The following is a 13,439-nucleotide window of genomic DNA, read 5'->3' on the forward strand; positions in this document are numbered from 1 at the left end:
CTTGTTTGTATTGTTTTATTCATAATGCTAAGAGCTTCCTGGGAATTATAAAACAAAGCTGTCATGTTACTTTCATCCCTCTAAGAAAGAGCTCCAAAACATATTTGCATTGTTTGCTTTTAATTTCTGTGTGTAAGACCTGGAGACTCCATATGAGAGCTTCACATTCTCACTGTGGATGCTGGCTAGCATGACCAAACTTTAGCATAATTCTTCCAGAATGCAGGTTTTGCCCTCATTTTGCTTTCAGGGGTCCTGCCTGCTCACGTCCTGCAGATCTTCAGTCCCAAGATGTTTCCCTGCTCTTTACATCCCTTGGTAAGTTTTCACTGGCAGCATTGATGTCAAACTGGAACATTACAGAATGTTACAAAAAATATAGTCCCAATACAGTATCTTTTCCTAGGAATTTACTCAAATACCTGTTAGCAGGTGCTGTTACCAAGTCTCTAGTGCACTTGCTGAAAAATCTGTATCTTGTTGCAAAGCAGCTCCCTGCAGGCTGATACCCGCACACCCAAAATGGATAACTTCCATGTTACTTGTGTAATTAGCATGAATAGCACTGTCACATTTTTGGAGCCCAAATTTAGGCTCTTGAGTTCTTTATCTGGATATTTGGATACGGATGTGCTTTTGAGAGGAATCAACAAATGCTGTTGGTTTCCTTCCAGGTACTGGATGGTCAGTACCTTTTAAACTGTGGTGACATGAATTTTGTAATCTAAACAGAAGTACAAGGATGTGGCTTTGAGAAGGAGAGTTTGAAGATATGAGTCTTAACCACCTTTTCTTTTCTTGCCCATAGATTATCCATTCTGTGAAAATTGCCTGCAGACACTGATATTGTTCCCTGTGTAGAATTTAAGCCACCGTGCTTCAGAGATAGGCTCTGTTTATTGTGAGGAGTAACTACTCTGGGTACTCTTTTTGTACCTGTGAGTATTAAAGAAAATCAGCCTTCTAGCAAACCAACTGCAGCATCCAGGGATTTTCCTAGTATCCAAAACAGCTGCAAGTAGGGCTTTTTTACATAGAAGACTGGAAGTAGTTCAGCATGGGGCGTTTGTAATGGACAGGGAGTCTTGGGTTGTGAGCAGCCATGATATTCCCTGTTTGGGAAGTAAACATCGAACAGAGAAGAGAAAAAAAGACATTTTCACATGCCAGTGACTTCAATAGAATCAAGCATGTTTGGTAAGGAGGCTTTAGTCTCCTGCTTGCAGGGGGATCCCTCCTCAGGTGTGTGCTCACTACTCTTTGCTTGGACATCTCCTAGGAAACTCACCCGTCTGCTCAGCAGCACCTCGTTACACGTCCTCCCCCAGGCAAGTCTCTCAGGAGGGCAGATACAGAGCAAGATCTCCAGTACATTTCCTCTTAACTACTCCACCTGATGACCTTGCAGCTGGCCCTGCTGCCTCACCAGAGCACAGCCCAGCCTCAGGGAAGGTTGGCTTTCTGGAGGGAGCAGTCACAGCCCCACAAATAGGTATGTCCAGTCCCATTTCCTGATCCAAAGCGCTTGGCTGGGTCTCTTCCCAGCCAGTGCCTTCACCCTGTCTCAGTTCTGTTCAAGCAGAAGGTTTATTCTGTGATAAATGAATTGTGAGTAAAGCACAGCAGCTAATTGATGTATTATGCAGTGAGAAGATAAATTCCACGCACCACTAATTTTAAGGCCTGGTCAATTGCCTTATTGAGGTTAAGAGATTGTAAGGATGCTTGACATCAATATCCACAGTAACAAATACTTGTAGTAGCTGTTGTGGTTCCTGTAACACATTTAGTAAAGTGCTGGGTTTTACTGAGAATGTTGGTGTAGATTTTATTTCCTTAGAACTTCAATTTAAAGGGAATGTTTAGGTAATTTATAATGGCCTTTTTTATTATTGTTGATGATGATATTATTATTTTTTTTTTCCCTAGCTTCTCAGTCCAGGGAAACTAGTGAGCCCACACCAAAGAGTCTACAGAACAAGATGGAAAGCCTGCAAAACCTGGTGGAATCGTTACAGATAAAAAAACAAGGTGCCAGAATTTACTAGAACTATTCCTGTTTTGTTGTAAAAACACACACTCTCCAGAAACTGTTCTTGGTACCTGGCAAAGCACGAGCTGTGCTTTTACTAGCACACACTAGTTTTACTAGCAGTACCCACTTCTCCATTATCCTGCTCCCGGGAGGGTAATTAGATTAACTCCACAATGCCCCTTAACTCTAATAAGCTTCAAGATCCTTAACATGTCAAACATGGCAGCTGCTCAGAGGTGTCCTCGTGTGCTGTCATGGCCAATTATAGGAAATTTTTAACAAGCCAATGGCACTTTCATGGAAACGGCAAGATTTTCAAAACTTTAGCTGCATGAGCTCCTGGGATGGCAGGATGCCAAATGAGATGGGATTTCTTTTCTCTGCACTTTTTTTAATTGCATATTCCAGTTTGTTCCCCTTTGCCCCTTTAAGTCTGATTGCACATATTTGGGAAATTATTATATCCCCTCATCACACAGTGCATTTGTGTCAGGGACATACAAGTGACCTGATGTAAGTAGAACTAATCAAGTTATTTATATAAGTCAAAGGTAAGTGTTCTCGTTTTTGTTCTTTGCCACCACTAATATCCTCAGTGGTTTTTCTATATTCACATAAAGAATTGCAAACTAAAGCTGCATCTGTAAGGGTTTGGTAGGTACAGCCTAACTTGTTATGGGAGGACTTTATGAAGCTTCAGAGGCCTCAGCATTTTGAACATAAGGTGGTGTTCAGCTAATCCGTTCTTCTGCTGTTTTCAGCCACGTCACCGATGATCAGAACTCAGGAGGCAAAGACAAAGAAGTCCAAGGAAAAGGAGAGAAAGCTGTGCAAGTGAAGGCGCTGTATGCGTTAGTGATTGCATTCATGTAGGTACATTGTGTTTAGAATATGTTACGTTTTTAAGGATTAGTAATAAAAGCCCTCACAGTTTTTTAACTCTTGTTTATAGCTCTTATTTTAAATGAGCAGGAAGTACGGAGGAGTAGAAAGGGACCTTAAAAAGCATCCAGTCCCACCCCCTGCCACAAGCAGGGACACCTTCCACTACCCTGGGTTGCTCCAAGCCCTGTCCAACTTGGCCTTGGACACTTCCAGGAATGGGGCAGCCACAGTTTCTCTGGGCAACCTGTGCCAGGCCTCACCACCCTCACAGGGAAGGATTTCTCCCTATATCTAAGCTAAAGTCTTCCTCTTTAAGTTTGAATTCCATACTGTACCTACCATGATTCATTTAAGCAGAATGGGCTCATCAAACTTTAGTTCGAGTCTTGTGTGGGGAGAAGAAATTAGTGAGTTACTCCTAAGCTGTCCTCAGTTATTGCCAAGAGTATTTTAATTCAAGGAACTTTTTTAGATTTCCTGATAATTTTTTCCGCAGTTTCTGATAGTTTTCGCAACAAGCTCAGTAGAAATATTAATAAAAGCATCTCCCCTTTCCTAGGAAGCGGTTGCATTGAAAATGAAAGGATTGGTTTAGATGGTTCATGTATCACAGTTTGGACTTGCCACGTGTGTTGGACAAATCTACCAAAATTTTCTTAAGAGGAGAGTCAGGTGTAGAGAATAAGAGCCCCTGGGAAAGGTCACCAGTAAGTGCACTCCCAGTTGTGATAAGGAGCAAAGCTAAAAAGAATTTCTGAAGCTGCCGCCCTGTCCCAAGGGCAGTGAGCAGGTGGAGGGGTCAGAGAGCCAGAGGGAAGGGAGGGACATCTGCCAATCCAAAACAGCAGCTTAACATCCTTCTGCTGGAATCCAGCAGAGTTGGGGACAGGTCTGGGCTTCCCCCCTGCCACCAGCAGCAGGCAAGGAACAGGCTCGTAGACATATGAGCTTTAGAGCAGCTGAATGCATGCTGGCCTCTGCAGCCCTGACAGCACTTGTTATTCCATGTCATGCAGGTGGATGGCACAGGAGGACTGCTAGGCCAAGCTTGCCCACAGCAAGGACACCACAGATGGCAGCCAACCCCCCAGAGAGAAAACCTAATACCAGGCCAATATGTGAAGAGACTCCGAAAGGGTGAGTTCAACTCCCAGACAGAATGTGGGATGGGCATGGGTTTTGTGAAACAAACAAGCTGCAGTGAAGGTTTTTGTAGGAGTCTTTAAAATGGTTTATGCCCAGTCCCCTCAGGCTGCTTGCACAGCTCACCATCCAGCTGCAGCATTCAACATTTTGTGCACCAAACTACTTCACAAAAAGGAATAGTTTGTGTTTCACCTAAAAGTAATCAAATTGTCTCATTTGTCCCAAGTTTGTTGTCAGGGGTATGAGCAGGTGAACTTTAGAGGTAGCTCTGTGGTTGCAGGCTTTGCCAAGCTGTGAGTGAGACAATTTGTTGTTTGCTTGGAGATCTCCTGAGCCACTGGCTGTTAGATCCATGCAGGAATGTCAACAGTAAGTTGTTTGTCACATTTCGCTTCACTGGTCTCACAGCCAGGACCTTGTATTAGACAGCTATCAGCCATTCCAGCAGCATCTTTTTCATGCAGCAAAACAACTTTGTTTAAATCTACCTTCACCTTTTAGCAAATAGATTGTTCAATAATGAGAAAACACCCCTGTCAACCTGGAGAAAATACTGATAGGTTCCTCCAGAAAAGCTGAAAGCCAGATTTCTTTCTTTCACCATACCTGAACCATTTAGTTTACATAGCATAGGTCCTGCTGGGCAAGCAGTGATGTGAATGGCATAATAATTTAGAGTTGGGTGCAGATCTTTGTAGAAACTGCAGCCAATCATTCAGCAAGATGATAGAATCATGAGGACTGTGAGTTGTCTGTGGGATCAAAGCGCAGGGTGTTTAATAAAAAAAAAAATTGTTCTGAATTTGAAAGGCTTCTCAGGGTTGGTCTGTTTGACATGTTCACCATTGCATTAGAGAATCTATTCTAGCATAGGTTAAGTAGCTTTCTGGTGAATAACTTAATCTAATAGCACAGTTAATCTCCTCAGCCAAGCCTCAAACGTGTGTATAAATACGCTCAGGCAACAGCAGCTGTGTGACAAGTGCTTTTTAAGTTGACAGTATCTCACTATTTGAAGAGCTTGCATTAGAGGGGAAGAGATTTGTAATCACCTTGAAATGAAATGTTTTGCTTTGTCTTCAGGGATTTCTGAAGTTCATCTTCTATTGCAGCTGTGTATTAGGTATAGTGGCCACTTCAGTTTATTGTTAGAAAAGACAAGTGCAAAGAATGCAACTGAGGTTGTTTTACTTGATAAAAATCAAAATTCCAACTTGCCCGTGCAGTTGTTCCTTGGCCTTAGTCTCTCTCCCTCTTCACTGTCCCCTCAATACCCGCTCCCCCAGGACTTCCTTGAGCTATTTTGTGGCTAGGTCTGCAGGAGCAGGCAGCCCAACCCACTCTCATTGAACAGCTGGTATCAAAGTCCCAGTAAGAACATGTTCTACACTTGTTCTTTCCAGCAGCTCTAGCATTGTCCCACCACCTGGATGCCCATTAACCCACCAGATGCATGAGATCAGCCTCTGAAGCTCATCTTCCAGTCTTTCACCAAAGCCATTCTATTTCACACATTCAGACTGCTCCACCACACAGAGCAGGAAGGAATTAGCAAAGGTGTTTAGATCAGTGATGTGCTTTTTGAGGTAAATCTTCCAAATCCAAGTGCTCATTTGTATACTTGCAGATCTCCTAAAAACTCTGCTCTCCCAGACCAAGCTCACTCTAGGGAAGGGCTATTTGCAGGCCAGAGCTTGGTTCAGCATTATGGAAAGAGAAGCTTGCTCAAGTGGCAGCATGTATTTGTACCCAGAAGTATGAAAAGCAGGGAAGCAGAGTAGCTTTCTGCTTCTATCATATAAAAATACCATCTGGAAGTATTCTACTTCATCTGGCTTACTAGAAGGCCACAACTTAAAATAAATTCAAACTGAAGAGCCTGGTCTAAAAAAATAATTACAAGTTTAAGCTAAGTATTTGCTAACAATACTCTGGTATTATTCCTCAGTAGGCAGAATATGCTTCCTGACTCTGTTCCAGCCAGAACCCTATTCCCTGGCCATTACAGCAGTCCAGGCTTTTTTTAAAGCCTGCTCCCACCCTGACAAAGTAATTCATTAAGCCAGGACAGTCCTTTCTGACCTTTGCTCTCCCCTCAGCAGGAGAGGAGCTGTCTGCCAAGCCTTTCATTTGAGCCGAGGTGATTGCTGGACAGTATGGGATAGCAAAGGAACTATTTTGGGGTTCAACCTTTTGTTACTCCCAAGAGTGAGGGCCACTTCTCAGCAGTTCCTTAGCACTAAGATTTCAGGTCAAGTGGCTCACTTGGATCAAAGTTACCAAAATGAGTGAGGTCACTGGTCAACTGGTAATGAACTGTCAATCTGAAAACATTTATTGTTTACTTAATACATTACATAAATTACAACACTTAAGTTCCTGTTACAGTGTTGGTAGCCACACCTCCCAGTACGCTTCCCAAGCCCAAGCAGTCGCTACCAAGATGCATCCCATAGCCCCGCTCAAAGTAACACCAACTCAAGTCCAGGGTCCAGATCCACCTGGACAGGCAGGTGCTTGGAATGCTGCTCATGCCTTCTTAGCCTACCTTGTGTCTCTTCAGCACGCACTCGAAGTTGATTTTTCAGGTTGCCAAAAGATTTCCTAAAGGGGGAGGGCAGAGATCTGCTGCTCATGTGGTTTGATATGGGATTTCCAGAGCTCTGCACTTGAGAGGGTCTCCTAGAGAAGAAGGGGAGCCCTGCTAAGCTTTAGGGGCTCGATGATTCACCTAGGCAGGTCTGCCATTAGATCAGCAGCTTCCACCTTCCCGTTAATGGTATCCCCACCACTGATGAACAATTTGATCTTCGTGTTCAGTCACTAGGGTCCTGTTACTGCACTCTTCCCAGCGTCTGACCTTCCCATTCTCCACCAAGATAAATTTCCACTCTACTCGGGTGTCCACGGGCAGACTGATGGATTCGGACCAGAAGCCATCCTTGTCGCACTTGAGGGGGACATAGCTGTGCCACTGGCCCAGACACTCGTGGTCCCCCGTGACACCGATGAGCTGCGCGTCGGAGTGGGTGATGTAGTGCACACGGAAAGCCACGTGGATGTTCTGGAACATGGGGGGCACGGCTGCAACTCTCTTGGCTTTCGAGTCCCCATCACAGCAGTCTCCTTGTTCCCATTCTTTGCTGTCTGAGTCTTCCATGCTGCCATCCTTGCCATCCTCCCCTTCGACCAGATGCTCAGAAACAACTTCCCACTCTTCATGGCCCAAGTCCCTACTCTCAGCTGGCTGACATGGCTGCTCCTCACTTTTGTCCTTACAGTCGCCGTCAGAGGCTCTTGCCAAGTTCATCACGCACCATCCGTCACTCGCCTGTCCCACCTGGGCTACCAGTTCGCCTGCCTGGCTGCCGGCCATACCAGCTGGATGCTCCCCCGAGTCCATGACACTTTGCTTCGGGATCAGCTGCTCCAGCTCCACAGGTTCGTCCGGAACTGCACCGCTCGGGACATGGTTAAGCTCTTTCCTTGGAGCAGCCGCCAGATCCTCTCCTGGCTTCGAAGGGCCGGCCGGGGCAGCAGCCGCCACCTCCCGCCGCACCGGCTCCCCGCCCGCCGCAGCATCCTCTGCAAGAGACATTTAGGGAGAACGGCAACGGGTTAAGCTGAGCGCCGGCAAACCCCAGTTCTCGCAGGCTCGGGCAGCCCGAGACACCCCGAGCATGGCCTCCCCATCCCGGTACCTGTGGCCGCCGCGCTCCCCCGCCGGGGCCCCTGTCTGCCGGCCGCCGCCTCCTCGCCGCCCGCCTCGCCGCGCCCGTCGCTGCCGCCGTACCAGAGCCAGGCGACGACGGCGGCCAGCAGCCCCACGAGCAGCGCCGGCCACAGCCCCGCGCCCAGCCAGCCCCAGCCGCGGGGCTCGGCGGGCAGCGCGGCGGCGCCGGGCGGCCGCAGCACGGGCGGGCCGCGGTCACGGGCCATGGCCGGGCGCTGCAGCAGCGGGACCCCGCCGGAGCCGCCCCCCGGCGCCGCTTTAAGCCGGGCTCCGGATCGGGGGAGGAGCCGCCCCGGGCCGGGCGGGGCTGGGCCGAGCCGCGCCGTGGAGGCGGTGGAAGGAAGGGCAGGTCAGAAAAAACTCCCAAAGTCAGGGTGGAGAAAGTTTCGAGTCTTCACGCGTGCACACACCTTTTCTGCCTTCTCTCAGAATTGTTAGGGGTTGCGAGGGACTTCTGGAGATCATCTAGTCCGAGCCCTCTGCCAAGGCAGGGTCACCCAGGGCAGGTTTAATTCTAGCAGTGCTGGTGGGCTTAGATGCTTCAGCAGGGGTGTGCTGACAGGGATGGATTTGCTGGTATTTTTAATGCTTGTGCTGGTAAAAATCCTGTCCTGCTCTAGTATCTTTGAGAAATGAGATGAATTCACTACTGATTTTGTAACCTCTTCATCATACTCTAATGACTACAGCTGGATTCTTTAACATGGCCCTGCTTTCCTGGCTTCTATATTATGCTCAGGAAGCTTTTTGGACTACCAGGACTTCAGAGTCCATTAGTGCAGAGGATATTTGATGTTTATTTAAATTTACCTTTATTTTACTACTCTTGAAGTGATGATGTCAGACCTTACTTCAAAACTGAGAGGTTATACAGATAAGTCTTACTAGAAACCTGAGAAAATTAGTAAATGCACATTGGGGCTTTGTATTTTGAATTGGCAGTTCTGGAGTGACAAACTGTGAAAATGTTTATAACACCAAAGATTAACACCAGGGAAGGAGTGAGGGGAGGCGGTTCCACTCGGTTCTGATTGCTGCCTGTTTTTAATCCATTCTCTTTATCTGACCAAAGGTGTGCTCATGACTGGATCTCTAAAGCCCACTGATGAGATTTTGCCCACTATCTCATTAGAAAAGAGGCTAAGTGGATGTCCCAATAAGTCTATTTCCAGTGTGTGAACTTCTTAATCTTTCCGTGTCAGAGCAGCTCTCCCTCAGCTTACCGGGACCGTAAATGTCAATCGAATTTATAGAAGCACAAGTGTGCAGCCTCCATGGGGCAGCTCCCTGGCTGACGTGGAGGAGGGTGGCAGTGCAGAGACACAGAATTCATGATCTAAATATCTTCCCTTTCTTTGCTTACCACAGTAGCTGAGGAACCATCTCCTCCAGCAAAGTGCTGAGCTGGTGCTTAAGTCAAAATATCTATTTTGGTACTTGGCTGTCTGGCATGTGTCCTGGCATGAGCTAAACGTGCACTGCTCACATCTCCTGCTCAGTGACACAGGGGAAGGAAAGACCTGAGCAGGCAGGATGTGCCTGGGCACTTTCTCAGTGACTGAGGGCTTGGGTGCACTCTCTTTTAGCTCTGTCGGTGCTTCAAGGTGCAGCTCAGCCTTGCTGCTTAAAACAGACCCTTGGCTGTAATGAGCTGTGCTAGCTACCGAAACTTTGCAGAGTAGGTGGTATTTTTGCAGTTTACTTACATTCCTTTTTTCCTTCAAAACAGAGCCGGTTCCCTGCTCTGTGCCTGTGCACCACCTTGCTGAGCTGGGATTGCCAGTTAGGGCACCTACACACTGCTGTTCTGTAAGTACTATGTGCACACTGCCATTTAAACTCCCCAGTCACTCCCTGGAGCAGAGCAGACACAACCCATTAATTATTGTAGCATTACACTAAAAGGGCAGCCTTCTGCCTGCCCTCAGCACAGATGGAGGGGTAGTGTTTGGAGCTGCTAACCCCACATTTCTTTCCTTAAGCATATTTGATAAAACAGCTTAGGAAGGAAGAGACATCAGGCAAACACAGCCTAGTAGAGACTATTGCAGGAATCCTTAAGGAAGACTTTATTTTGAAGATACAGAAATGCACAGCATGAAAGGCAGGGTGCTGCTTTAATGAGTAGAGCAGAGGTCTCCCCTGCTTCTGTTCATCTCCATGCTCATTCAGGCCTCTTCTGGTGCCAGACTTTTTCATCCAGTACCTGCAGAAGAAACTAAAGCAAAGCACCCCAATTGTTTTGAGTGCTCAGGGTGACTGTTGTTACCACAAATCTATTTGGATCATTAGAAAAAGAGGAAGTCACAAAGTTTGTGACAAAGACACAAGCTTGCTGCACAGCCAGGCAGGGAAAGACAGCTCAGTAAGCCACTTTCCCAGATGAGTCCTGCATAGTCCCCAGAGGACCTTTCCCTTTCAGAGGCAGCGTGGATTTGTGTGGATGTAGTGAGTAGTACTCGTGCCTGTAACAGTGAGTGCCTCTTCAGGCAGCAGCTGAGTTGTTTGCTTTGCAACTCCTCTTAGGATGCCTAGAATTTATTTGCTATCTCCTGTTTTTTTGAAACAAGGGTCTGGGTGAATACTAAGGTGAAACTCCCGAATTGGTGATTACTTACCAGGTGTTAGAAGCACGGATGGTGCACAGGGGGGAACTGAGAAGGGTCACTGAGGGCTGAGGTTCCTGTTCTGAAGCAAATGCACGGACCATTGTGGACAGTAACATCCCTTTGGAGGCTTTGGTTCCTTCTCCTCTAGGAATTCTTGAAGTGCTCACATCCTGTAGAACTTGGAGACCTCTGTCTCCTAAGAGGATTTCCAAAGCAGATAAACAGAAATGCTCCAAACTGTAACTGAGATTTTTTTTTTTAAAGCTTTCATCGGAACCAAGCAAGGTGTCTTTACAATAAAGGGACAAGGAAACAAATTCTTCAAGTCTCAGGGACGCAATTCTGTTTCTAATTAATTCAGGACTTCAGTTTGTTCTCGCAGTCATTCCTGATGTGGCGTTAGTTTGGAGAGCAGTGTTCTGTGAGCAAGGCTCCATTGCACCATTGTTTGCTCAGCAAGTGGGAGAGCATTGGAAAAGTGGGAGAGTATTTGGAAAAGCCACACGTGACTTTGCTGAATTCCCAGCTGGCTGGCCCAAGATCAGGAGCCTCAAGCCTCATGCCTTTGCACATTGCAGAACCAAAACCAAAACAGGAGGGCAGATATTTACTCTCCCAGCTCTGTGGCCAAGGCAGCAGCCAGAGCTGTTGTTGGGAAGCGCTGGCCCATGGGCAGAGTGTCTCAGAGGAACTCTGTTATTCCTTCAGCTGTGCCATCTAGTGTGGTGACGGGGAATCTCCAGTGAGAAATGCCGTGCTCGGCGCAACCCGTGTGCTCCTGTCCCGCTGTGCTGGCTCTGACAGAGGCAGCTGGGGGTGTATTTAGGGAGCTCCTGTGAGCTTGGCCACTGTCTCATCCCCGGGAGAGAATGCTTTTAAAGCCTTGTGTGTGTACGGTGCTTCCTGCAGTTCTGCGACAGAACAAAATGGAGATGTGAGTAAGTAAGAAATACAAATCCGGGAGCCCTGTTACTCGCTGTGGCTGTGCTGTGGGGGCAGCTGGAAGTGCCACAGGCAGCTCTATTGCTGGAACAGATGCCAAGTGCTGGTGCTGCAGCAATGTGCTTTGGGAGTTACCCCTTGCAGCTACTGCACAGTATAACCATGTTCAGCACCACTGATCCTTTCAGTGTGAAGAATTCCTATTCTAGTTTAACTGGAAATGGTCAGGTGTTAAAAGGAGATGGGAAATGGAACAATGTCACATCCCCTTTTCCTGTCTTAACCCTAACCCACAGAGCTTTGGCTAAAGTAGCCTCCCTAGGAGCCAGGTTAAAATCTAAAATTCAGGACTCCGATGCCCTGGAGATTTTCCAGGTATTTGTTTGACACTTTCTGTGTTGGATCCCCACCCAAGCACGTAGAAAAATGGGAAGGGCAAAGTATTCATGCACTTTGGAGGAAACCGTGACCCTGACTGGCATTCTGCCCCGTCCCTCTCCCATATTATTTGGAGTATCTCAGCTGTGAACACTGGACACTCTTGTGCAACAATGCACAGCAGTCAGCAGGTGGCACAGGAGGAGTATGGCTGGCAGGAAAAGCGCTTCCTCCCAAACAGAGAGATGCTTACTCTCAGTTGCTGTTAACTTCTTGAAGAGTGGTTGGTTAGTAATGAGGACACCCCAGACCCAGACCTGCTTTCCATTATCAGCCATTAAAATCTGGAAGGCAGCTAAAAGGGACCTCAGGAGTCCACTTGAGGCCTGGTATCATTCTTCTTTAAGAACAGTGACCCAGCCTGGACAGAGATGTCACCTCCCAAGGTCTTACCCATCTTACCCAGGCTGAGAAGCACAGAGCGCACAGGTTTTCCATGTATTTTTAAGGACACAGGTTGTGATTCTGAGTTTGCTCTGCTGTTTTTTCCATATTAGAATGCATTTCATCCTTGCTTAGCTGACTCAAAACATCTAAGAGGTCTGATGCCATTCTTTCCCACCTACCCATAGTCATCTGACTTGGAATTCCTTCTTGGGTTTGAGGTAGAGCTTACTGCTTGCCCTGCCACTCTCTTACTGCATTTCCTGTGCTTTCTCTGGACTTCTGTACTGTGACAGTAGTGTCAATGACAACTTTCCCTATATCCCTTTTCCTCCTAGATTTGTTTCCCATGAGCCATTATTTGCCAGCTTTTTCAGTTTATTAGTCACTCTGTGCAAGTCACACTTTCTATTTTGTTGTTCTTCATTCTCCATTTCCCCAGCTGGTACAGCTGCATTCCAGGTGCCCTTTCATGGTTGGTGCCCGTTGCTTTTTACCTCCTCCCAGGCATAAACCAATGTATAACATATTTGGCTAAATTGTCTCAAGCTCATCTCAGACTTCACTGAAGTTGTGGTACTCAGCAGCTCTTAGAAATTGAACCGTAAATGAGATTTTCCAGCAAAATCGTGCTGACAGCCTCTCTTGGTTGTCTCACATCCTGGAGACATCATGCTTTGACTTCCATGTGGATTCTTTATGTTGTCAGGCTCATAGGAAAATGCAGAATAAAAGACAGGTGAAGTGTGGTATAATTTCATACTCAGGCCAAACCTTTTTAGAAATTCTGAATATGTGTTGATGCCCCCATATTGTACATGCTGCTTTCCTAAAAGCTGCAAGAAAATGGTATTGTTTTATAAATCACATGATTTAATTCCAAGGGGGGTGGGGGGGAGGGTTGTGTTGTTTTCTGTGTTGCCTGGCTGTTTACCATGTGGGGACCCTTGGGAAAGGATTCTCCCAAATGGTCAGTAAGCTGTGATGGTAGTGCTTATCTTCATGACCTGAAGTTTGATTACAGGTCTGGCATCACAGAGTTGCAGGGAGGTGCCTTCACTGGTGGTACATGTTTTTCCTTCCTGAAATAAAAAGCCAGGGATATAAAATAAGGCAGCAGCAGGAATCTCAGGAATCTTTCATGTGCCTTGAAGGGCAGTTTTGCTGCCATCAAATCTGCGCGTCCTGTTCTGACTCTGTTCCCGCAAGTTCCTGTTTCCCGGGTTAAGTGTGTGAGGGGGGATGTCACTAGTCACTTAGTCACGTG

General features: G+C 46.8%; 2 protein-coding genes across 2 annotated transcripts in view; one reads left to right on the forward strand and one right to left on the reverse strand.

Annotated features, from left to right (window-relative positions):
• CCDC158 (coiled-coil domain containing 158) overlaps positions 1–13,439 on the forward strand; it is a 35,147-nt gene that overhangs the window by 14,906 nt on the left and 6,802 nt on the right. The window contains 6 exon segments of the mRNA XM_048304804.1: positions 251–318; positions 1,280–1,492; positions 1,930–2,031; positions 2,797–2,904; positions 3,937–4,057; positions 9,529–9,608. Of these exon segments, the coding sequence (XP_048160761.1) occupies positions 251–318; positions 1,280–1,492; positions 1,930–2,031; positions 2,797–2,873 (460 nt within the window). The 3' untranslated portion in view covers positions 2,874–2,904; positions 3,937–4,057; positions 9,529–9,608.
• STBD1 (starch binding domain 1) lies at positions 6,376–8,020 on the reverse strand. Its single transcript, XM_048304807.1, has 2 exons — positions 7,768–8,020; positions 6,376–7,651 (listed from the first exon to the last, which is right to left on the reverse strand). Exons 1-2 carry the CDS (start codon positions 8,003–8,005, stop codon positions 6,840–6,842), a joined length of 1,050 nt encoding a protein of 349 aa, XP_048160764.1. The 5' UTR covers positions 8,006–8,020; the 3' UTR covers positions 6,376–6,839.

Source organism: Corvus hawaiiensis, chromosome 5 (assembly GCF_020740725.1).
Source record: "Corvus hawaiiensis isolate bCorHaw1 chromosome 5, bCorHaw1.pri.cur, whole genome shotgun sequence".
Taxonomy (NCBI): domain Eukaryota; kingdom Metazoa; phylum Chordata; class Aves; order Passeriformes; family Corvidae; genus Corvus; species Corvus hawaiiensis.